The 27,331-nt window shown below is 41.0% G+C and overlaps 1 protein-coding gene across 1 annotated transcript in view; it reads left to right on the top strand.

Annotated features, from left to right (window-relative positions):
* Positions 1-27,331, top strand: part of adam10a (ADAM metallopeptidase domain 10a) — a 126,399-nt gene that overhangs the window by 57,575 nt on the left and 41,493 nt on the right. Inside the window, exon 3 of the mRNA XM_034190072.1 lies at positions 16,697-16,815. Within this exon, the coding sequence (XP_034045963.1) occupies positions 16,697-16,815 (119 nt within the window). The remainder of the gene's footprint in view (positions 1-16,696; positions 16,816-27,331) is intronic.

Raw genomic sequence — 27,331 nt, 5'->3', positions numbered from 1 at the left:
GCGCTTTATATTGTAAGGCAAAAGCCATACAATAATTACAGAAAAACCCCAACGGTCAAAACGACCCCCTATGGGCAAGCACTTGGCAGCAGTGGGAAGGAAAACTCCCTTTTAACAGGAAGAAACCTCCAGCAGAACCAGGCTCAGGGAAGGGCAGTCTTCTGCTGGGACTGGTTAGGGCTGAGGGGAGAGAATCAGGAAAAAGACATGCTGTGGAAGAGAGCAGAGATCGATCACCAATGATTAAATGCAGAGTGGTGCATACAGAGCAAAAAGAGGTGAATAAAAAGAAACACTGGGTGCATCATGGGAAACCCCCCAGCAGTCTAAGTCCATAGCAGCATAATTAAGGGATGGTTCAGGGTCACCTGATCCAATCCAATCCACTTTATTTATAAAGCACATTTAAACAGACCCGAGTCTCCAAAGTGCTGCACAACAAAAGCATAGACACAGAAAATAGCAATAACAATAAAATACGAGGTCTATTAGAAAAGTATCCGACCTTATTTAAAAAAAAAAAACAAAAAACATATGGATTTGAATCACGTGTGCTTGTGTGAGCCAACCTTGAACCTTCATGCGCATGCGTGATTTTTTTTTTTCACGCCTGTCGGTTGCGTCATTCGCCTGTGAGCAGGCTTTGAGTGAGGAGTGGTCCACCCCCTCGGCGGATTTTCATTGTCAGGGAAATGGCTGAGAGACTGCTGCTTTGCTTGATCAAATTTTTTTTTTTAGAAACTGTGAGGCACATCCATGTGGACAACATTCGAGAAATTCAGGTGGTTTTTGGTGAAAATTTATGGGCTTCAAAGACATTAAAGGATGTTACTGTCGCTTTAAGGATGGCCCACAGCAGCTGTGAGGTGCGCCGCGCTCCAGCTGCCATCGACAGGCTGAACGACCATTTCATTTCTAAACGGATCGCTCTGTGTATCCGTGACCATCGTGTGCACTTTCTCTGGTTATCACAAGAGCTGGACATCGCCCATTTTTCTGCAGATTTCACTTTTAACAAGAGACTTTGTCGTGGAAAGCCAAGCGGACGCTTCGCGCGTCACGATGGATTCGCTGCTGGACCGACACAAAACCATCTCCATTTTGGTCTCACAGGACGGTTTTGAGATGGCGTTCAGACAGCTGTCGGTGGCTTTTCAGTCGAGTGATTATCCAAGAAATTGTGGATGTGCCTGGACATGCCAGAACATGTTCTGTGATGCTTCATCACGGCGTTGCTTTGCAGGTCGTGGCACCGCCGTGACGGAATTCCTCCGCACGTCTGTCTCAGTTTGCCGAAAAAGTGCTGATGTCCACGTCTTCTCACAATTCCTGTGCTAGTCCAGGCGACGTCCCGGATAAAACATAGCGTCCAGTTTGGAAATGAACTGCACATTCCACTGTTACGAGGAGTTTTTGTCATGGAAAGGAGCGGACGCTTCGCGCGTCACCACGGCAAGCGAGACAAAGAACACCTCCGTTTCGGAGTGCCAGAAGGACAAGCTGGGACATGTCCACCTCTCCACAATTTCTCTGATACTCACTCGACTGGTAAGCACTGAAAGGCATGTCCCAGCTTGTCCTTCTGGCACTCTGAAACGGAGGTGTTCTTTGTCTCGCTTGTCGTCATGACGCGCGAAGCGTCCGCTCCTTTCCATGACAAAAACTCCTCGTAACAGTGAAATGTGCCGTTCATTTCCAAACTGGATGCTGTTTTATCCGGGACGTCGTCTGGACTAGCACAGGAATTGTGAAAAGACGTGGACATCAGCACTTTTTCGGCAAATTGAGACAGACGTGCGGAGGAATCCATCGTGACGCGCGAAGCGTCCGCTCGGCTTTCCACGACAAAATCTCTTGTTAAAAGTGAAATCTGCAGGAAAATGGGTGATGTCCAGCTCTTGTGATAACCAGAGAAAGTGCACACGATGGTCACGGATCCACAGAGCGATCCGTTTAGAAATGAAATGGTCGTTCAGCCTGTCGATGGCAGCTGGAGCGCGGCGCGCCCCACAGCTGCTGTGGGCCATCCTTAAAGCGACAGTAACATCCCTTAATGTCTTTGAAGCCCATAAAATTTTCACCAAAAACCACCTGAATTTCTCAAATGGTGTTGACATGGATGTGCCTCACAGTTTCTAAAAAAAAATTTGATCAAGCAAAGCAGCAGTCTCTCAGCCATTTCCCTGACAATGAAAATCCGCCGAGGGGGTGGACCACTCCTCACTCAATGCGTGCTCACAGGCGAATGACGCAACCAACAGGCGTGAAAAAAATCACGCATGCGCATGAAGGTTCAAGGTTGGCTCACGCAAGCACACGTGATTCAAATCCATATGTTTTTTTTGTTTTTTTTTAAATAAGGTCGGATACTTTTCTAATAGACCTCGTAGATAAGATAAAATAATACATAAATAGATAAAACCATGATTAAAAAAAATAAATTTCAATAAAATAAAAATAAAATAAGACACAAGGACCGTACAACTCACGTGGTGTTAAAAGCCAAGGAATAAAAATGGGCCTTAAGACGGGACTTAAAACACTCCACAGTGGGAGCAGATCGGACATGTAGGGGCAGAGCGTTCCAGAGTCTGGGACCGACCACGGAGAGGGCTCTGTCCCCTTGAGTTTTAAGTCTCGTCCTAGGCACCATTAGCTGGGACTGGCCCTCGGACCTCAGAGCTCGTGCTGGAGTGTAGACCTGGAGGCAGTTGATGATATATTGTGGGGCCAGTCCTTTCAGAGCTTTAAAAACAAACAAAAGTATCTTAAAATCAATTCTGAAACATACAGGGAGCCAGTGCAGAGAAGCCAAAATTGGGGTAATATGCTCACGCTTTCTGGCCCCTGTTAAAAGTCGAGCCACTGAATTCTGGACTAACTGCAGTTGAGAAAGTGCGTTATGGCTAATCCCCAAATAAAGTGCATTGCAGTAGTCTAAACGAGGAGAAATAAAAGCGTGCATGACTTGTTCAAACAATTTAAAAGGGATAAAAGGTTTCACTTTTGATAAAAGACGAAGCTAAAAAAAAACCTCAATTTTAAAACCGCGTTAATCTGTTTGCGAGATTGAGATGGTTTGGACATGTGCAGAGGGACCCAGGGTATATAGGGAGAAGGATGCTGAGGATGGAGCCACCAGGCAGGAGGAGAAGAGGGAGACCAAAGAGGAGGTTCATGGATGTGCTGAGAGAGGACATGCAGGTGGTTCGTGTGACAGAGGAAGATACAGAGGACAGGGTGAGATGGAAACGATTGATCTGCTGTTGCGACCCCTAACGGGAACAGCCGAAAGACAAAGAAGAAGTTAACCTGTTTATTAAATTTAAGATCGCTGTCTATGGTGACACCAAAGCTGGTGACTTTGGGACGCACAAAACTTTGGAGAGGTCCCAAGTCAAAGCGGGAATTGCCAAACAGAATTATCTCAGTTTTTCCCTCGTTAAGTTTTAAATAATTCTGTGCTAACCAAGCCTTGACATCACCGAGACAGTCGAGAAGGGGTGTCAGGGGGCAGTGGTTATTCTTGACAATCGGCATGTAAATTTGGTAGTCATCAGCATAAAAATGGTATGACATGCCATGTTTTCTAAATATCTCACCGAGTGGGAGGAGATACAGAGCAAAAAGAATTGGGCCTAAGCTAGAACCCTGGGGGACACCGCACTGCAGGGGAGCAGAAGAGGAGCAGGAGTCCCCCAGCCTCACAGAGAAGGACCTCCCACTCAAGTAAGACTCAAACCACTTCAAAGCAATCCCCCTGACACCCACACAGGTTTCCAAGTGAGATAAGAGAGTTGCATGGTCCACTGTGTCAAAAGCAGCAGTCAGGTCTAAAAGCACTAAAATAACAGAGCTTCCCGCATCAGCTATTAAAAACAGATCATTAAAAACCTTAAGAAGTGCAGACTCTGTACTGTGAAACGTTTTGTAACCCGACTGAAATGGGTCTAAAATGCCATGTGCATCTAAAAACGGCTGAAATTGAGCAAGCACGCATTTCTCCAAGATCTTGGAAACCAAAGGAAGCTTAGAAATGGGCCAATAATTTGCTAAAGTCACAGGATCAAGGCCAGGCTTTTTAATCAGAGGCTCAACAACAGCATTTTTACAAAAAGTGGGGACAGTGCCAGAGACCAGACTACTGTTTATTACCTCACTCACAAAGGTGCCAGTGGTGCCCCAAACCTCTTTAAAAAAGCGAGGAGGAACTGGGTCTGTAGGACTAGTAGAGGCTTTGAGTTTACTTACAATCCCAGTAAGAACAGCAAGTGGCACAGGGTCAAACTGGCTAAATGCTGCCGTACATGCGTTAGCCCCTGGGCCACAAGGTGAAGAGGGTGAAATATTGGTCCTTATCACAGCAACCTTATCATTAAAAAGGAGAGAAATCTCTCACAGGTTTCATTGGTTGTTTCCAATGCAGTGGAAGGATTAGGATTAAAAATAGAGTTCACAGTTTTAAAAAGAACACGGGGTTTGTTAACACTGTTGGCGATTAAGTCAGCTAAATATTTTATTTTCTCTGCTTTAACCACACATTGATAGTTCCTCCAGCTATCTTTAAGAACCTGGTAAAAAACCTCCAGGTGGTTCTTTTTCCACCTCCGCTCCGCCCTCCGACACTCACGCCGAGCTGCACGCGTAGTGTCATTTAGCCAGGACTCCTGCCTGGACTTTGGGCACATGACTTTAAGAGGTGCTATGCTGTCCAGCACATCAGAGCAGGTGGAAACAAAAGAGTTCATCAGGTGCTCCGTGTTCATGTTTATAGATGGACACGGGTTTAAAAGACTACACGCTGCAGCGGTAAAGAGAGAGCTAAAATCAGCCGCTGTGGTAGCCTTAATAGCACGGCTATGACGCACAGCTGGCAGCTGCTCTCCAAAAGTTAAAAACACGTCAAACATGACAGGGCAATGGTCAGAGAACATAGCATCCTCAACAATAACATGGCCAACCGAAAAGCCATGCGACAACACCAGGTCCAATGTGTGTCCGTGTATCTGCGTTGAGCCAGTGACGTGTTAGATTAAAAACTTCACATAAGTCTAAAAAGTCTCTGGCCATCAGCACGGACTGACAGCATACATGCACATTAAAATCTCCGACAATTAAAATCCTGTCATAACGTGTACAGATAGAAACCATCAAATCATAAAAATGCTTGATGAAATCCATGTTGTGTCTCGGTGGTCTGTAAATGACAGCGCACAACACTGGATTAGTCTGTCGCGCTCTTAGCTCGAAACAGCTCAGTTCAAATGAGGCAAAAGACCACTCCGTAACAACTTTGTGCTGAATGCCAACCCGTAGAACAGTAGCTATTCCTCCGCCATGACCAGAGGCTCTTGGTGTGTTAATAAAAGTACAGTCAGGAGGTAATAACTCTGAGAAAGCAGTGGACTCACCAACGTTGATCCACGTCTCAGTTAAAAACAGTACATCCAGCGATCATGATGTAAAGAAGTCTCGAAGAATGAAGGTTTTATTTCCTATGGACCTTGCATTCACGAGCGCGCACCTCGTAGCAGCCGCCGTCGTGTTAGCTGCATGAGCTACCTGGTCCAGCGGCCTAAGGTTACTCGGGGACACACCACCAGAGCCCGAATGAAGAGAATGACGAGGGCGCAGCGCGCAGAGATCCTCCCGCTGTCCAATGATGGGCACCACCCAAGCACCTACTGGAACAACAGTGCGCCGTGACACATAACGGCCATCCAGCCCTAGCTATAAGCTTTTTCAAAAAGGAAAGTTTTAAGCTTAATCTTAAAAGTAGAGAGGGTGTCTGTCTCCCTAATCCGAATTGGGAGCTGGTTCCACAGGAGAGGAGCCTGAAAGCTAAAGGCTCTGCCTCCCATTCTACTCTTACAAACCCTAGGAACTACAAGTAAGCCTGCAGTCTGAGAGCGAAGCTCTCTATTGGGGTGATATGGTACTATGAGGTCCCTAAGATAAGATGGGACCTGATTATTCAAAACCTTATAAGTAAGTAGAGAAGCTTGACTCTTTGACTGGACTGGGTTGTTTGATGCAAGGACGTTTCGCTTCAAATCGCAGAAGCTTCCTCAGCTAAAATTCTTGCTCTGGTAGTCTGACTTCTGTCTTGACTCTTGTAGAGAAGAATAAACAGAAGCCACAAAGCTGGAGTTTCAAACCTAACTAGACCCCTCCTACCGAGAGGCCGACTGCTATAGGCTGGTGACTAAACAATAGCTCTAATTAGCACCTATTGTGCTCTAGTAAGCACCCTCCTAATGACAGGGCAGCTGTCCCTCCTAATGATGGGACGGAAGCCTCTCCTGATGGCTCCCTTGACGACTCTCCTGATGACGTGAATGACTCATTACCATGAACAAAAGACTGAAACTGCTTTGACCTGAGTACCCCATTGTAAACGGGACAAAGCGTGTCTCAGACCCCCTCTCCGGTTAAGGCTGGGTTTCAACTGTTTCACATAGAATGCCTCTTTGACCCCTCTCTCAAACCATTTCTTCTCTCTGGCTAAGATTTTAACTTCCTTGTCCTCATATGTGCGGTTAGTGTCTTTAAGGTGGAGATGAACTGCAGACTGAGGTCCATTTGCGCCCTCTCTGCGCTCCTGGTATAGTCTTTTGTGTAAAGGTTGCTTAGTCTCACCTATGTAGTGTTCATTACAGTTTTCCTGACATCTGATAGAATACACTACATTGCTCTGTTTGTAACTAGGGATCCTGTCCTTAGGGTGAACTAATTTCTGTCTCAAGGTGTTAACCGGTTTAAAGTAAACTGGGATTTTGTGCTGTCTGAAGAGCCTCTGTAGTTTTTCCCCTACTCCTGCTAAATAAGGGAGAGACACTCCTCTTCTTCTTGTCTCCGTCTCCTGTCTATCTCGTGTCTTTGTTTTCTGGGACTTCTGCACTTTGTCCAGGGACCATTATGGGTACCCACATACTGTGAGAGCTTTCCATACAAGTTGTTGTTCTTTAGCCCTTCACTCTGCAGTTGTGGGCACCTGTAGGGCTCTGTGTTGAAGTGTTATAAGTAAGAAGAAGAATTTTAAATTCTATTCTGGAATTAACAGGGAGCCAATGAAGAGAAGCCAATATGGGTGAAATATGCTCTCTCCTTCTAGTCCCTGTCAGTACTCTAGCTGCAGCATTTTGAATTAACTGAAGGCTTTTCAGGGAACTTTTAGGACAACCTGATAATAATGAATTACAATAGTCTAGTCTAGAAGAAATAAATGCATGAATTAGCTTTTCAGCATCACTCTGAGACAAGACCTTTCTAATTTTAGAGATATTTCGCAAATGCAAAAAAGCAGTCCTACATATTTGCTTAATATGCGCATTGAAGGACATGTCCTGATCAAAAATGACTCCAAGATTTCTCACAGTATTACTGGAGGTCAGGGTAATGCCATCCAGAGTAAGGATCTGGTTAGACATCATGTTTCTAAGATTTGTGGGGCCAAGTACAATAACTTCAGTTTTATCTGAATTTAAAAGCAGGAAATTAGAGGTCATCCATGTCTTTATGTCTGAAAGACATTCCTGCAGTTTAACTAATTGGTGTGTGTCCTCTGGCTTCATGGATAGATAAAGCTGGGTATCATCTGCGTAACAATGAAAATTTAAGCAATGCTTTCTAATAATACTGCCTAAGGGAAGCATGTATAAAGTGAATAAAATCGGTCCTAGCACAGAACCTTGTGGAACTCCATAATTAACCTTAGTCCGTGAAGAAGACTCCCCATTTACATGAACAAATTGTAATCTATTAGATAAATATGATTCAAACCACTGCAGTGCCTTTAATACCTATGGCATGCTCTAATCTCTGTAATAAAATTTTGGTCAACAGTATCAAAACCTGCACTGAGGTCTAACAGGACGAGCACAGAGATGAGTCCACTGTCTGAGGCCATAAGATCATTTGTAACCTTCACTAATGCTGAAAAACTAAAGATCCATCAGGTTGGATGGGGAGTGTCAGTGCACAGCCACTTTCAGATCTCTCCAAAGATGTTCAACTAGATTCACGTCTGGTCTCTGGCTGGGCCACTCAAGGACATTCACAGAGTTGTCGTGAAGGCACTCCTTTGATATCTTGGCTGTGAGCTTAGGGTCATTGTCTCGCTGAATGTTGAGCTGTCGCCGCAGTCTGAGGTCAAGAGCGCTCTGGAACAGGTTTTCATCCAGGATGTCTCTGTACATTGCTGCATTTATCTTTCCCTCAATCCTGATTGGTCTCTCAGTTCATGCCGATGGAAAAACATCCCCACAACACTGCCACAACCATGCCTCACTGTAGGGGTGGTGCCTGGTTTCCTCCAAACATGATGCCTGGCATTCATGCCAAAGAGTTCAATCTTTGTCTCATCAGACTAGAGAATTTTGTTTCTCATGGTCTGAAAGTCTTTCAGGTGCCTTTTGGCAAGCTCCAGGTAGGCAGCCACGTGCCTCTTACTAAGGAGTGGCTTCTGTCTGGCCACTCTACCATACAGGCCTCATTGGTGGATTACAGCAGAGGGGTAAGTCCATCTCATATCACCCCAAAAAATGGCATTTTTAAACCTCACCCCCTCCAACTTTTATGAAATTTGGTAAATGGGTAACTCATAGCCTAAAAAGCCAGAATTTCACATTTTAACTTGATTGGACCAGTAGTTTTTGAGATATCGCAATTTCATTTTTTAACTTTTTTGCGAAAAAGGGTGCGGCCGCCAAATTTCAAATTACTGTAATTTAGCAACCACTAGTCCGATTAAAAAAAAGAAAAAAAAGACATTTCTGTAATGGGGAGAACCCAAGGAATCTAAACCTGGCATTGTTTTGTGCATTTGGGTACTTTTGTACTTTTTAGTTGGATGACCTTTTGACCTATATTTTGACTCTGAAATTGACACTGAGGGACATGCCCAACTTCTTCAGCCCCATTATGAAAAATGTAGCCCTATATGTCAACTACAACATATAAAAAAATTGGAGGGGATTTCTTTTTCATAGTTGAGCAAACTGGGATGGAATATTTGGCTACTTCAAGATATCTGGTAAATTCTGTGTATATAGAGTGCAGAAAATCTGCATACAGAGCCAATATGTATGTCATTCAGCTGTGGTGCCACCTTGCAATTTTAACATTTCTAAACAAGCCCAGATTCTAATCAATGTTTACACTACAGTTTAGTTTTCTGATTACTTTTTGCCATTTGGCTGCTAACTAAGATTTTTGGGCAGTCTATGTTGTGATGGCAATTTCCAGGAAGAAGTCTGTGTTTCTAATCTGAAGCATAGAGTATACTCAAGGCCCTGCTCACATGCTGTGAGCAGCTTGCACAAAGAAACTGGAGCCTCAACAACCATTTCAAGTTTTTACTTTCCTTAAAACAAGGGAAGAACAGAGTCCTAATTCCGATTTCCTTAATGATTTCTACATGTGAGAAATGTAAGTATTCCAGAGTTTCATAAACTTATTTACCATTTCAAGTTTTTAATTTCTTCATGGAATTAATATTACTTCATATTACTACCATGGTTTCTTTAACCCTTAAATGGTCAATGACATATACATTTTTTTGAAAATTAATTAATTGCTATTTTCTAATGTATCAAGGCTATAATAACACACTTCCATGATTTTTATCAAAATATGATCCTTATTTTTAATTTTACACTCTGTATCCCCAGTGATACATACATTTAGGGTATGAATTTTAAATTTTCATACTTTTAAAATATTTCATTTTTAACTTTGAAAACATATTACAGACAATTAATTAGCTACTCTTTCAAATCTTGCACACGACTTTTTAAAAAAAGTTGGATGCCTATCTCGGCTTTCAGTGGCTTACCAGTCGAGTGAGTATAAGAGAAATTGTGGAGAGCTGGGCTTGTCCCAACTTGTCCTCTGACACTCCAAAACGGAGGTGTTGTTTGTCTCGCTCCATCAGCGGCTCCGTCGTGACGCGCGAAGCCTCCGCGCAGCTTTCCATGACAAAATCTCTTGTTAAAAGTGAAATCTGACGGAAAATGGCTGATATCCAGCTCTTGTGATAACCAGAGAAATTGCACACGATGGTCCCGGATCGACACAGCCATCCGTTTAGAAATTAAATGGTGGTTTCTGCCTGTCGATCGCGGCTCAGAGCGCGGCGCGCCGTGCGCCATTGTGGGCCATCCTTAAAGCGGTAGTAACACTCTGTAATCTCTGTGAAGCCCATAAAATTTTCACCGAAAGCCATGTGAATTTTCCGAATGGTTTCCAGCTGCCTGTCTCTAACAGTTTCTGAAAAAATTCTGATGGAACAATGCCCAAATCATTCCGCCATTTCCTCGCAATGAAAAAACGATGAGAGGGGTGGACCAGTGCTCACTCAAAGCCTGCCCACAGGTGAATGACGCAACCGACAGGCGTGAAAAAACTCACGCATGCGCACGAAGGTTCAAGCTTGGCTGACATAAAAACATATGAATCAAATCCATATATTTTTTGCATAAAATAAAAAGGTCGGATACTTTTCTCACAGACCTCGTACATTGTGTGTAAGCGCTCCATTCTTGAAATCATCTCCAACCAGAAGTGACAGTATTTCTCATAATGACCTAGCCAGAATTTCTGACCACTGTTTGAATTGGCCTGTTGACAAGGAGTAAAAATCATACACTCAGTGTTCATAAGACTAAGATGTTTGTGAAATTTTCATTTACTTTTGGTCTGTGATTGACAGTATTTTGTGGAATACATCAACTTGACACACTATGTATATAAATGTACTGAAGTATACAGAATGGACACTGAATGGATCTCTGAAGGAATGGGTATGTAAACTTCCACAAGGTATTGCATGAAAATAAAGAAAACCCCTCCAATTTTTGTTTATGTTATACTTGACATTTTTCATAATGGGGCTGAAGAGATCGGGCGTGTCCCTCAGTGTCAATTTCAGGGTCAAAATATAGGTCAAAATGTCATCCAACTCAAAGTACCCAAATGCACAAAACAGTGCCAGGTTTAGATTCATGTCTAGATTAGTGTTTATAAAATACAACCCCAATTCCAATGAAGTTGGGACGTTGTGTAAAATGTAAATAAAAACAGAATACAATGATTTGCAAGTCCTCTTAAACCTATATTCAATTGAATACACCACAAATAAAACACGTTTCAACGACGAGAGACTACACCCATCCTCACACAAAGGCTGCTTACAAGCAAATGACGCAATCGACAGGCGTGAAAAAATTCACGCATGCGCACAAAGGTTCAAGGTTGGCTCATGCAAGCACACGTGATTCAAATCCATCAGGTTTTTGAAAAAAATAAAAAGGTCCGATACTTTTCTAACAGACCTTGTATGTGTGTGTATATATGTATACAACCCCTGGCAATAATTATGGAATCACCGGCCTCGGAGGATGTTCATTCAGTTGTTTAATTTTGTAGAAAAAAAGCAGATCACAGACATGACACAAAACTAAAGTCATTTCAAATGGCAACTTTCTGGCTTTAAGAAACACCATAAGAAATCAGGAAAAATAATTGTGGCAGTCAGTAACGGTTACTTTTTAGACCAAGCAGAGGGGAAAAAAATATGGACTCACTCAATTCTGAGGAATAAATTATGGAATCACCCTGTAAATTTTCATCCCCAAAACTAACACCTGCATCAAATCAGATCTGCTTGTTAGTCTGCATCTAAAAAGGAGTGATCACACCTTGGAGAGCTGTTGCACCAAGTGGACTGACATGAATCATGGCTCCAACACGAGAGATGTCAATTGAAACAAAGGAGAGGATTATCAAGCTCTTAAGAGGGTAAATCATCACGCAATGTTGCAAAAGATGTTGGTTGTTCACAGTCAGCTGTGTCTAAACTCTGGACCAAATTCAAACATGTGAAGGTTGTTAAAGGCAAACATACTGGTAGACCAAGGAAGACATCAAAGCATTAAGACAGAAAACTTAAAGCAGTATGTCTCAAAAATCGAAAATGCACAACAAAACAAATGAGGAACGAATGGGAGGAAACTGGAGTCAACGTCTGTGACCGAACTGTAAGAAACCGCCTAAAGGAAATGGGATTTACATACAGAAAAGCTAAACGAAAGCCATCATTAACACCTAAACAGAAAAAAACAAGGTTACAATGGGCTAATAACCAATAACCAGCAAAAATCTATTTAAGCATAACAATTCAAAAAGAAAAAATAATATAGCACCTTCAACTGCACCACAGACTAAACCAGTTAAATGTGGTCTATTAAACATTAGGTCTGTCTCTTCTAAGTCCCTGTTAGTAAATTATAGAATTGATCAACATATTGATTTATTCTGCCTTACAGAAACCTGGTTACAGCAGGATGAATATGTTAGTTTAAATGAGTCAACACCCCCGAGTCACACTAACTGCCAGAATGCTCATAGCACGGGCCGAGGCGGAGGATTAGCAGCAATCTTCCATTCCAGCTTATTAATTAATCAAAAACCCAGACAGAGCTTTAATTCATTTGAAAGCTTGACTCTTAGTCTTGTCCATCCAAATTGGAAGTCCCAAAAACCAGTTTTATTTATTATCTATCGTCCACCTGGTCGTTACTGTGAGTTTCTCTGTGAATTTTCAGACCTTTTGTCTGACTTAGTGCTTAGCTCAGATAAGATAATTATAGTGGGCGATTTTAATATCAACACAGATGCTGAGAATGACAGCCTCAACACTGCATTTAATCTATTATTAGACTCAATTGGCTTTGCTCAAAAAGTAAATGAGTCCACCCACCACTTTAATCATATCTTAGATCTTGTTCTGACTTATGGTATGGAAATTGAAGACTTAACAGTATTCCCTGAAAACTCCCTTCTATCTGATCATTTCTTAATAACATTTACATTTACTCTGATGGACTACCCAGCAGTGGGGAATAAGTTTCATTACACTAGAAGTCTTTCAGAAAGCGCTGTAACTAGCTTTAAGGATATGATTCCTTCTTTATGTTCTCTAATGCCATATACCAACACAATGCAGAGTAGCTACCTAAACTCTGTGAGATAGAGTATCTCGTCAATAGTTTTACATCCTCATTGAAGACAACTTTGGATGATGTAGCTCCTTTGAAAAAGAGAGCTTTAAATCAGAAGTGTCTGACTCCGTGGTATAACTCTCAAACTCGCAGCTTAAAGCAGATAACCCGTACGTTGGAGAGGAAATGGCGTCTCACTAATTTAGAAGATCTTCACTTGGAAAAAGAGTCTGTTGCTGTATAAAAAAGCCCTCCGTAAAGCTAGGACATCTTACTACTCATCACTAATTGAAGAAAATAAGAACAACCCCAGGTTTCTTTTCAGCACTGTAGCCAGGCTGACAAAGAGTCAGAGCTCTATTGAGCCGAGTATTCCTTTAACTTTAACTAGTAATGACTTCATGACTTTTTTTGCTAATAAAATTTTAACTAATAGAGAAAAAATTACTCATAACCATCCCAAAGATGTATCGTTATCTTTGGCTGCTTTCAGTGATGCCGGTATTTGGTTAAACTCTTTCTCTCCGATTGTTCTGTCTGAGTTATTTTCATTAGTCTAGTTTCTATTAGACCCCATTCCTACCAGGCTGCTCAAGGAAGCCCTACCATTATTTAATGCTTCGATCTTAAATATGATCAGTCTATCTTTATTAGTTGGCTATGTACCACAGGCTTTTAAGGTGGCAGTAAATAAACCATTACTTAAAAAGCCATCACTTGACCCAGCTATCTTAGCTAATTATAGGCCAATCTCCAACCTTCCTTTTCTCTCAAAAATTCTTGAAAGGGTAGTTGTAAAACAGTTAACTGATCATCTGCAGAGGAATGGTCTATTTGAAGAGTTTCAGTCAGGTTTTAGAATCCATCATAGTACAGAAACAGCATTAGTGAAGGTTACAAATGATCTTCTTATGGTCTCAGACAGTGGACTCATCTCTGTGCTTGTTCTGTTAGACCTCAGTGCTGCTTTTGATACCGTTGACCATAAAATTTTATTATAGAGATTAGAGCATGCCATAGGCATTAAAGGCACTGCGCTGCGGTGGTTTGAATAATATTTATCTAATAGATTGCAATTTGTTCATGTAAATGGGGAATCTTCTTCACAGACTAAGGTTAATTATGGAGTTCCACAAGGTTCTGTGCTAGGACCAATTTTATTCACTTTATACATGCTTCCCTTAGGCAGTATTATTAGACGGCATTGCTTAAATTTTCATTGTTACGCAGATGATACCCAGCTTTCTCTATCCATGAAGCCAGAGGACACACACCAATTAGCTAAACTGCAGGATTGTCTTAAAGACATGGATGACCTCTAATTTCCTGCTTTTAAACTCAGATAAAACTGAAGTTATTGTACTTGGCCCCCACAAATCTTAGAAACATGGTGTCTAACCAGATCCTTACTCTGGATGGCATTACCTGATCTCTAGTAATACTGTGAGAAATCATTCAATGCGCATATTAAACAAATATGTAGGACTGCTTTTTTTGCATTTATGTAATATCTCTAAAATTAGAAAGGTCTTGTCTCAGAGTGATGCTGAAAAACTAATTCATGCATTTATTTCCTCTAGGCTGGACTATTGTAATTCATTATTATCAGGTTGTCCTAAAAGTTCCCTGAAAAGCCTTCAGTTAATTCAAAATGCTGCAGCTAGAGTACTAACAGGGACTAGAATGAGGGAGCATATCTCACCCATATTGGCCTCTCTTCATTGGCTTCCTGTTAATTCTAGAATAGAATTTAAAATTCTTCTTCTTACTTATAAGGTTTTGAATAATCAGGTCCCATCTTATCTTATAGTACCATATCACCCCAATAGAGCGCTTCGCTCTCAGACTGCAGGCTTACTTGTAGTTCCTAGGGTTTGTAAGAGTAGAATGGGAGGCAGAGCCTTCAGCTTTCAGGCTCCTCTCCTGTGGAACCAGCTCCCAATTCAGATCAGGGAGACAGACACCCTCTCTACTTTTAAGATTAGGCTTAAAACTTTCCTTTTTGCTAAAGCTTATAGTTAGGGCTGGATCAGGTGACCCTGAACCATCCCTTAGTTATGCTGCTATAGACTTAGACTGCTGTGGGGTTCCCATGATGCACTGAGTGTTTCTTTCTCTTTTTGCTCTGTCTGCACCACTCTGCATTTAATCATTAGTGATTGATCTCTGCTCCCCTCCACAGCATGTCTTTTTCCTGGTTCTCTCCCTCAGCCCCAACCAGTCCCAGCAGAAGACTGCCCCTCCCTGAGCCTGGTTCTGCTGGAGGTTTCTTCCTGTTAAAAGGGAGTTTTTCCTTCCCAATGTCGCCAAGTGCTTGCTCACAGGGGGTGGTTTTGACCGTTGGGGTTTTTCCGTAATTATTGTATGGCTTTGCCTTGCAATGTGAAGCGCCTTGGGGGCTGCTGTTTGTTGTGATTTGGCGCTAAATTGATTTGATTTGATAAGGAAAAGCAGTTGTGGACTGTGGATGACTGGATAAAAGTCATATTCAGTGATGAATCTTGAATCTGCATTGGGCAAGGTGATGATGCTGGAACGTTTGTTTGGTGCCGTTCCAATGAGATTTATAAAGATGACTGCGTGAAGAGAACATGTAAATTTCCACAGTCATTGATGATATGGGGGCTGCATGTCAGGTAAAAAAGGTCTAAAAAAGTAACCGTTACTGACTGCCACAATTTTTTTTTTTCCTGATTTCTTATAGTGTTTCTTAAAGCCAGAAAGTTGCCATTTGAAATGACTTAAGTTTTGTGTCATGTCTGTGATCTGCTTTTTTTCTACAATATTAAACAACTGAATGAACATCCTCCGATGCCAGTGATTCCATAATTTTTGCCAGGGGTTGTACACACATATATATATATATATATATATATATATCTCTATCTCTATCTCTATCTCTATCTCTATCTATATCTCTATCTCTATATATCTATATATCTATATCTATCTATATCTATCTATCTATCTATATATCTATATCTATCTATATATCTATATCTATCTATATATCTATCTATATATCTATATCTATCTATATATATCTATATCTATCTATATATCTATATCTATCTATATATATCTATATCTATCTATCTATATCTATATCTATCTATCTATATCTATATGTGTGTGTGTATATATGTATGTATATATGTATGTATGTGTGTGTGTGTGTGAGAGAGAAATAAGATGCCTTGGTACGTCAGAGCTGTGATCTGCTCTGACAATACAAGCAACAACACGAGTCATTGTGTATGCAGAGCAGTTGTTTCTGTGAAGGCTCCTTTCAGTCCCACAAGTCTGGCATTTCAATTAAATGAAGCTACTATTTTGGGTTGCATGCAACATCAGTGTATTACCACTGTATGTCACTACTTATTTTTGAAGCTTTTAATTCATTGAGAGTCTAGCATGAATGTCTGTCTGTAAAAAGGCCAACAAAATGTCATGAGTGACTATGATACTCTTCAGTTCTCAGTAAATTGGTTTTGCAACACAGTGCAGTCTATAAGATGTTAACTGAAAGATACCTTTTTAACTCGTTTGTTGTCTTTGTTCATGTTGTTTTTCAATCTTTGTTATTGTCGATCAATTCTTTTTCATACTTTGAGGAACATGAAATAGAAAATTATTACTATGCATGGACAATCCTGGTGTTAATTGCACATTTTCAACTTTGTTTTTTTTTCCAGGCATTTCAATTTGAGGATGAAGAGGGATACAACCCTGTTTTCTCCCGATCTCATCATTGAGGTTTCAGGAGAAGATGCACCGGTTGATACATCTCACATTTACAGTGGTGAAATCTTTGGTAAGTCTACATGTTGTGTCCATAAACTACATCCTGGACAGAGATTCAGTTTCAAATCCAAGGATGTCACCATTGTAGTCACTACAGTAGGTTTAACGTTTTACAAGACGACTTGATTTGGCACAGATCTTTTTATTTTATTAGTGGAACAAGAACAACGTGTGCCAAAAGAATTTGTAACATTTGACATTTTGAACAGGTCTAGCATGAGTGTCATGGTAATTTGGGGCTTTTAATGTTTTCTTTTGAACTGTTTTTTTGCCAAGGTTTAATGATTTTACAACATAATGCATCATTAACCCTCTGGGGTCCGATGGCATTTTTTGGACAGTTCACTCGCCTGGCATAAATGCTTTATTGTTGCTGTTAACAGCTCTCCCTGCACCCCACAATCAAGTTTTATGTCTCTTTTTTTCAGGACAACCTGTGCTTTCAGAATATATATGTTTTTGTTGTGTTTTATAAGTGTAATAAAGGTTTACAATCAAAAATATGCTACGAAAAAATAAAGCGAAAAATAATTTTCCACACACATTTATTCAAAACACACAGCAAACTATAATAAACAACTCTTTTGACACTATATAAAGGTAATTTGATGTCTTGTGTGAAAGTCTGTACAACAAAAAGGTTCAAACAATAAACACAAATGCACATTTTGAACAATATATACAAAATGGTCTATGCGTTTTGTTGTCCATTGATATGGTAAACAGTGCTTTACGCAGAGAAAGCAACAGAGTTATCCAGTAACATTCACATGCAAACTAGTGGAGCAATCCTGATAGTTACACACTCTTTGTTTGAGCACGTGAGATTGTCATCAGAGGCTCTCCGTGTGCTCCTGCTTTCACTGATCGCTGTGTCTAATGGCACAGGGCACACTGAGTATGTACAAATAGTATGTACTCATTGGAGCTATTCAAATGGGCCAACTAGTAACATATCACTCCTGAAAATGATCTTTGGCTTTTCACGTGAGGTAAATCTGCCCTACGATTGGATTTTGGAAAACCATGTGACGGTGAACCAATTCTGATTGGACACTCGCATTGCGCACGTCATCACACAGCTTCTATGAGAAGTACAAAGATGGCTGATGGCTGGCTCGAAGGTCCGCGGAGTTAACTTTTAAGCAATAAAAGTAAATTTCTATCTCATATCATTCAAAAGTTATTTATGGGGGCGCTAGTGAGCGAGTATGGAGTAGGACGCGATTTCTGGAGCTCCCGCTGAGCAATCCAATTTTATGCCATAATACAGCTAATTTCATTGAGACCAACCCCGCAACACTGCCATAACACAGCGTAATTTCGCTACAGAACAAACTACGCCCATACGACCGGTCTGAATGGCTCAGAAACTCCAAAAATTTAGCTATACCGGCAAGGCTAATAGCTCGCGAGCTAAAAGAAACACGAGGCTAGCCGGCACGGACCAAGATCAAGTCCCACACAGCCCGGCTGAGAGCGTGGATAGCGAAATGATGACCACCGAAGACTTGAAGGAAGAGGTATTATCCTCCCTGAGAGGAGACATTTCCAAAATACTGAGGGACGAACTTAAGGCCACGCTAACAAGTGACTTCGAGGCGCTTAAGTCTGAACTACAAGGCCTCAGAGCTGAAATCGCTAATAGCACTAAAACAATGCGTGAGGAAATTGGGACAATAAAGACGGATGTGAAAGATCTGCAGAGTGGACTATCTACTTGGTCAGATGAAACCACCGCTCTACATGCCACTGTGGACCACCTTAAGACCCAGGTAACCACTCTGAAAGACAAATGTGAGGACATGGAGGCCCGAATAAGCTGATGTAACATCAGGATAGCGGGCATAGCAGAGGGGCCTGACTCCAGCTCCCCCACAGCAGTCGCTAAAGTCATCAGGGAAATCTTACAATTAGACCGGGACGTGAAAGTGGACCGCTCTCACAGAGCGCTTACTCTGGGCAATGCAAAGGACCGGGAGAAACCTCGGGTGATAATTGCCAAACTACACTATGATGAGGACGTTGCTATGATTCTGCGGAAAGCCCGAGACCGCGCACCATTGATGTACAATCAACAACGTGTTGCCATTTTTCCCGATTACATCGCTACTGTGGCCAAAGCCAGAGCAGCGTTTACTGAAGTCCGAAAAATGCTGCGAGGCCGAAAGGAGATCCGCTACGGACTACTATACCCGACCAGACTCAGGGTTACATACGGAGACCAGAGCAAGGAATTTGTGGACGCACGGAAAGCCATGGACTATGCCAATCGTATTCTTCAAATGACGAGCGCAGAGCCAGAAGGACCGGGAACGGGGTAAGAGATGTGTAACATACGCTGGCCTAATATACCAGGACAAAGTGAATGTTGGTGATAACTAAAGACTGATTATATAGAGAGTGTTTGTTGATTTAAATAATAAAATTATACCGATATACAACAGCTGTTTGATTAATACAAGTGCTGACTCCGCGGGAGCACCAGTCACTCTCTTTGTTTTCTTTTTTCTCTCTCCCTCCCTGTTTGCGCACTTAGAGCGCAGTTAATTCTAATCTGTGCTGCGCACTTTTGCTGCTATTTAGTAGCTTAGGGACGAGTTTCCCACACGTTAAATGTTTGTTCCCCAAATTATCTGTTGTATTTTTTCTTGTGTGTTTTTTTACTATGTGTTTTGTTACTTTGTTCCCTTTGTTCTTTAGGGAACTTGTGTTAAGCATGAGAACAACACTGTCTTACATCTTTTTTACCATAAATAGAATGAAAAATGTTTCAACTATAGATGCAACTCACCATATATGGATGGATTGTTTGGTTTGGCCCTGCAGCTCAAGACCCACAAATAACTGGTGCGTGTTCATCTCCGCCTCCCACCCTGCGCTCATATCCTTACTAAATTTGTCTACATATAATATAATTTCAACCTAGATAGATGGGAATGGATGGATTAATAGTTATAAACTATAATGTAAAGGGCCTGAACAGCCCAATCAAGAAAAAGAAAATTTTACGTCAACTAAAACAACTTAACTGCAATATAGCCTTCCTACAAGAGACTCACATGTCTGATGTTGAACATGAAAAATTAAAATCTTGGGCGGATAAAATATACTACTCTTCACACCGCTCAGGCAGAAAGAAGGGAGTTGCTATACTTATACATAAACATATTAATTTCATGATCACTTCTATACATAAAGATACAGAGGGGAGGTATGTATGTTCTGGTGAATGGAATAATTGATGGTGTAGAAGTTACACTAGTGAATGTATATGCACCTAATGAGGACGATTAATATAATATTACAGTTTAGTACAGGTATATTGTTAATGGGAGGTGATTTTAATTGTCATGTCACAGCTACTGGACCGTCAACATCCCTCCAAGACCGCTTTATCTAGAATGAGTAAAGCCCTCAAAAACCACATTCTAGAAACAGGCTTGGTGGGTATTTGGAGAAGCAAGTTTCTGAGAGACCGCGACTTCTCCTTTTATTCTAACAGACATGCGACCTATTCCAGGATAGATTATTTTTTCACCCCAAAGTCAGAATTACATAGGATAAAAAAAATTCAAATCTTACCTATCACCCTTTCGGATCATGCACCCATCACAGTACTATGGGATATTGGCCATAAAAATACAACTAAACAATGGAGACTCAGTACATCTCTACTTAATGATAAAGATTTTCTTCCTTTTATTATAGAAGAATTCAAAATGTATCTACAAACTAATGTCACCCCAGAAGCAAATCCGTTAATTTTATGGGACTGTGCTAAGGCTTATATCCATGGACAAATTATTTCATACACAACTGCAAGGAAAAAAGAAAGAGGCCAAACAGCGTGAACTTGAGGATAAACTAAAAAAATTAGAACAGAAACATAAACAATCCGTCACAATTAATATTACAAAAGAGTTAAATGCCACTCGCAGAGAACTTAATAGTTTATTATCCAATAAAATTGAAGGCAATTTAAGATTCACAAATCAATGATACTATGAAGATGGGAATAGGGCAAGCAAATTACTTGCATTCAGACTTAGAAAACAACAATCCTCCAATGCAGTCCACAAAATAAGATTACAGACAGATTTCGTCACTAAACCTGTAGACATAGAAGAATCTTTTGCTGAATTTTATAAATCATTATATAAAAATACAGACACCTGTTCTGATGATGTGGAATTAGCTAACTATTTAGAGCACATAGAACTTACAGAATTGCCAGCCTCGTCAGCTAAGGAATTGGATGAATCCATAAAAGAAGTTGAAATTAAACAAGTCATCTCCTCACTTAAAAATGGGAAAAGCCCAGGCCCAGATGGATATGTGAACGAATTCTATAAGACCTTTAAGGATCTTTTAACCCCCCTGCTGCTAAAAGCCTATAAATATGCTCTAGAATTTAAGACGATGGCACCATCTTGGAAGGAAGCAGCTATAATTGCTATACACAAAGATGGTTAAAATCCCACTGAATGTCAGTCTTATAGACCAATATCGCTATTGAACGGAGATGTACGTATATTAACTGCGATTTTAGCTTAACGGGTCAACAAGATAATCACTCAAATTATTCACCCAGACCAAACAGGATTTATTTCTGGTAGATATTATGGCGATAACGTACGTATGTATACGACGGCGTCGACCCCAGAGGTTTAATGACTAGAGAGAGAGAGAAAACAGGCCACACAAGTTTGAATTTATTTTGGCTATACTCTAATCCACACAGAGTCAAAATTATACATACAGGCTCAAATATATACATATACTTAGCTCCCCCCCCCCCCCCCCCCCCCCCCCCCAATATTTGTTTAAATGTGCCTTAGCAAGTTGCACCTCAACCAGATGCTTTTGGTCACCATAACAAGCTTCTGGCATATTTCTGGCTGGATATTTGACCAGATTTCTGTTGGGGAGGTGATGGTCTAGTGGTTAAACAATTGGCTTGAACATCGGAGGATCCTCTGTTCAAACCCCCATCTGGCTGGAAAGTCACTAAGGGCCTTGGGCAAAGTCCTTATTCCCCAAGTTGCTCCCAATATATGTAGTGAGCATCTTGCATGGTAGCACCCTGACGTGTGTGTGTGTGTGTGTGTGTGTGTGTGTGTGTGTGTGTGTGTGTGTGTGTGGTGTGTGTGTGTGTGTGTGTGTGTGTGTGTGTGTGTGTGTGTGTGTGTGTGTGTGTGTGTGTGTGTGTGTGTGTGTGTGTGTGTGAATGCCACACATTACTGTAAAGTGCTTTGAGGTTCTGATTTAGATGAAAAAGCAATATATAAATGCAGTCCATTCCCTCTTCTTGGCAGGATTGGTAGATCATAAAAATTGGTTTTCCCGGTACACTGTCTTTTAAGAGTGGTCCACAAATTTTCAATAGGGTTGAGGTTGTGGCATTTGTGAAGACCATTCTAGAAACTTAATGTTACCCTGCTTTATCCAACCACAACCAGTTTTGATGTGTGTTTGGCATCATTGTCTTGTTGCAAACACCCAATTGTGGCCAGGTTTCAACAGTGTTGATTTAAGGTGATATTGAAGAATTTGGAGTTAGTCTTTCCCCTACATTATTCTATCCACTTTGTGCAATGCACTAGTACCACTGTGCAGCAAAACAGCCACAGAGCATGGTGCTACCACCACAGCTGGTAAAGTGTTCTTAGGTTTGAAAGCCTCCTCGCAATATACCTCTTGTCATTGTGGACAAATAGCTCAATCTTTGCCTCATCGGCCCATAAACCTTTTCTCCAGAACGCATTTGGCTTGTTCATGTGAGCATCTGCAAATTTCAGTCTAGCTTAAAGATGTTTATTTTGGAGCAAGGGGTTCTTTCTTGGTCAGTACCCTCTCAGTCCATGGTGATGTAAAATTCGCGTCACTTTGGACGGTGATGCCAGTTTCCCAGCAGCTTCCATTTCATGGCAGGCTTGAGCCTCGGAGGTTCCCGAGTATGTTCCTGAACATACTACCCAATTTTCTCTCATCTGACAATAGCTGTTTGGGTCTTCTAGACCTTCGCCAAGTGGTGACATGTCCTACTGACTTGATCTTACAATCTGCAGTTGTTTAGAAATGGCTCAAAGACACCTTCCCAACTTGTGTAAATCTACAATTCTCCTTCTTAGATCTTTATTGAGTATTGGTCAGTCCATTGAGTGCTGTCAGACACATCATTTTTATGCTGGCAAAGACAAACTACCGGTTGGAGGAGTTAACAGGCCTGGGCTTTGTCACTTTAAAAGATGTTGTAGAACCTTCAGCACCACTTAAAAGATTTAAGTGAATGTATGCATTTGAGCCTGTGTATAATTTTGACCCTGTGTGAATTACCAAGATCCAAAATTCAGACTTGTGCACCCAAGTCATCAATGATTTATGTTGTACAATCATTCCACCCTGACATAAGAACAGTTCAAAGATATCATTAAAAGCCCAAAATAATCATGACATTTGTACCCATGATGAGTTTATGTATACAATCCCTGGCAAAAATTATGGAATCACCGGCCTCGGAGGATGGTTATTCAGTTGTTTAATTTTGTAGAAAAAAAGCAGATCACAGACATGACACAAAACTAAAGTCATTTCAAATGGCAACTTCCTGGCTTTAAGAAACACTATAAGAAATCAGGAAAAAAAATTGTGGCAGTCAGTAATGGTTACTTTTTTAGACCAAGCAGAGGGAAAAAAATATGGAATCATGAAAAACAAAAGAACGCTCCAACACATCACTAATATTTTGTTGCACCACCTCTGGCTTTTATAACAGCTTGCAGTCTCTGAGGCATGGACTTAATGAGTGACAAACAGTACTCTTCATCAATCTGGCTCCAACTTTCTCTGATTGCTGTTGCCAGATCAGCTTTGCAGGTTGGAGCCTTGTCATGGAAAATTTTCTTCAACTTCCACCAAAGATTTTCAATTGGATCCAATTGGATTGGATCCGGACTATTTGCAAGCCATGACATTGACCCTATGTGTCTTTTTGCAAGGAATGTTTTCACAGTTTTTGCTCTATGGCAAGATGCATTATCATTTTGAAAAATGATTTCATCATCCCCAAACATCCTTCCAATTGATGGGATAAGAAAAGTGTCCAAAATATTAACGTATACTTGTGCATTTATTGATGATGTAATGACAGCCATCTCCCCAGTGCCTTTACCTGACATGCAGCCCCATATCATCAATGACTGTGGAAATTTACATGTTCTCTTCAGGCAGTCATCTTTATAAATCTCATTGGAACGGCACCAAACAAAAGTTCCAGCATCATCACCTTGCCCAATGCAGATTCGAGATTCATCACTGAATATGACTTTCATCCAGTCATCCACAGTCCACGATTGCTTTTCCTTAGCCCATTGTAACCTTGTTTTTTTCTGTTTAGGTGTTAATGATGCCTTTTGTTTAGCTTTTCTGTATGTAAATCCCATTTCCTTTAGGTGGTTTCTTACAGTTCGGTCACAGACGTTGACTCCAGTTTCCTCCCCTTCGTTCCTCATTTGTTTTGTTGTGCATTTTTGACTTTTGAGACATATTGCTTCAAGTTTTCTGTCTTGATGCTTTGATGTCTTCCTTGGTCTACCAGTATGTTTGCCTTTAACAACCTTCCATGTTTGTATTTGGTCCAGAGTTTAGACACAGCTGACTGTGAACAAACAACATCTTTTGCAACATTGCATGATGATTTACCCTCTTTTAAGAGTTTGATAATCCTCTCCTTTCTTTCAATTGACATCTCTCGTGTTGGAGCCATGATTCATGTCAGTCCACTTGGTGCAACAGGTCTCCAAGGTGTGATCACTCCTTTTTAGATGCAGACTAACGAGCTAACTAATCTGATTTGATGCAGGTGTTAGTTTTGGGGATGAAAATTTACAGGGTGATTCCATAATTTATTCCTCAGAATTGAGTGAGTCCATATTTTTTTCCCTCTGCTTGGTCTAAAAAAAAAAGTAACCGTTACTGACTGCCACAATTATTTTTCCTGATTTCTTATAGTGTTTCTTAAAGCCAGAAAGTTGCCATTTGAAATGACTTTAGTTTTGTGTCATGTCTGTGATCTGCTTTTTTTTCTACAAAATTAAACAACTGGACTTCCGCTTCCGGCGTCATGGAGTGAAGTAGTGTAAGCATCCAGCTCCGTATATTGTTTAATTATTTCGCATTTCCAGACCCAAGTATCTTCGATAACTAACATAAAACCAGTACCTAAGTCAAAATGGAAGTCAAAAAAGGAAAAAAATTCACGCAGAAGACCATAGATATTGATCCCCCGACCGACGAGCGAAACGAAGCAGCTAAGGCTAAGGCTAACGCTAGTGCAGAGACCAGAGAGGATGCCCCCATCTCCGTGGGAATATTACGCGCGGAACTCCGTGCGGATTAAAAGAGTACGAGGATAGTTTGGACGGTGTTAAATCCAAGATCGATAGTATGCATCGGGACATTCATAGGGACATCTCCTCTCTGCAGGAAGAAGCTAAAGCGGATATCAAAGCTACCTGAGACGAACTAATGGGCAAAGTTGAGAGGCTGTTTACACTACAGGAGGAGGCAGCTAATACACAGAAGGAAATGGAGAAGTCCCTGTGTGATACGTCTGATAGACTGACAGCATTGGAGAAATCATACACACTACTGGTGACAGACCATAAGAAGTTACAGGAAAAATGTTTGGACTTAGAAAACAGAAGTCGCAGACAGAACATCCGCATTATTGGAATTGCGGAGGGCGCCGAGGCTGGCAACCCCACTGACTTTGTTGCCAAATTTTTGGCGGAGGTCCTTGGGGAGGACAACTTCGGCTCCCCCATTGTTATTGACCGAGCTCACAGAAGCCTGATTCCCAAACCACGGAGTGGGGAGCGTCCGAGGGCCATCATTGTCCGACTGCACTACAACAAGGATAAGAAAAAATTCTAAGACTGTCCAGGAGCAGGAGCAGCTTACATTATGGGGGCTCTCCCGTTTATATTTTCCCTGACATGAGTCCCGAAGTCGGACGGCAGCGAGCAGCATTTAATCAGGTGAAGTCGAAGCTCCGCAACGCTGGAGTTACGTTCAGCTTGTATTTTCCAGCCAAACTTGTGGTAGCAGTGAATGGCTCCAGACAAACATTTACCAACCCTGAGGCAGCGGAGAAGTTTATTCAAAACATCAAGCTGAGGACGTCGGAGGGCGCAACGGGGGGAGCGGCCGCATCTGAGGACGGAGTGTTAAATGCGCGAGGGGACGGATCGAACTAAACTGCGCGGATATAACAGATTACATTAGACCTTACTGGAAGGTCAAACTCAGCCTGAACTGATAAACCATTAAGCAGGTAAATTAGTCTACTAAGTTATTATGTAAAGAAAAAAAAAAAAGAAAGGAAAAAAAAAGGGGAGGGAAGAAGGAAGGAAGGGGAAGGGAAAGGAAGAAGAAAGAAAAGGGGGAAAAAGGGAAAGGAGAAAAAAAGTTTGTTACTACTTGTATTGAGTAAAAGGTTTGATAATTTTTTTTTTTTTTTGAGTTGGTAATTGATTACCTGTGTATTTATATGTGAAGATTCTGTCGTATAGGCTGTACTTATCGTTATTATCATTATTATTATTTTGTGTGTGTGAGGTTATATGTATATAGGTGCATACTAGGGATAATAGGGGACAACTTTGGGTCCTCAGTTAAAAGTTAATTGTGAGTTTGCCAGTCTATACTGAATAAGGGGTCTGGATATACTTGACATAATTGTGTAGGGGCTTAGTGGTAAGTCAGATGTTCATATATCTCTCTGAATCCAAACTAGACTATTTTGTTTTTTGGGGGGGGTTTGGTTTTGTGTTATGTTCCTCTGCCCAAGTTCCATAGGGATTTTTTGTTTAGGGAGGAACAGAGAGAACAGGGACAAGTTCAGTGGAGTTTTTTTGTTTTTGTTCATGTTTCTACCTGCACTATGGTAATGAGTAATTATTTTTGGGGACCTGTTGAAATAATGAATGATTGGGTTGTGAATTTTTACCAACAAGAAGAGCATGGTTAGTGACATTGATAAAAATGTTAAATCTTATAATCTGATAAATCTGGTTTCATGGAATTGTAAAGGTCTTATTGGAGCTGTTAAATGGGGCAATATTATAGCACATCTTAAAAAGTTGGGAATGGACATAGGATTTCTACAAGTAACCCACTTGAGAAAACAAGATCATCAGAGGTTGCGGGTTAGATGGATAGAGCAGATATTTCATTCAGACTTTACTGCAAAAAGCAGAGGCACAGCCATTGTTATCAGAAAAGGCGTCCCCTTTAAAGCATCAAAAGTAACATCTGATTCCCGAGGTCGGTACATTATGGTTTCAGGACAACTTTATAACAATCCAGTTACACTTGTGAACATTTATGCTCCTAACGTAGACAATGAAAGTTTTATCAGATCATTTATGCATGGCAGGCTTGCATGGGCAGGCTCCGGAATACATCAAGGAACTGATCCAACCGTATCAATCAATCAATCAATCAATCAACTTTTTTCTTAT

The sequence above is a fragment of the Thalassophryne amazonica genome, chromosome 2 (assembly GCF_902500255.1).
Source record: "Thalassophryne amazonica chromosome 2, fThaAma1.1, whole genome shotgun sequence".
Taxonomy (NCBI): domain Eukaryota; kingdom Metazoa; phylum Chordata; class Actinopteri; order Batrachoidiformes; family Batrachoididae; genus Thalassophryne; species Thalassophryne amazonica.
Note: the sequence above shows the minus strand (reverse complement) of the source record. Positions and strands in the feature narration are given on the sequence as shown.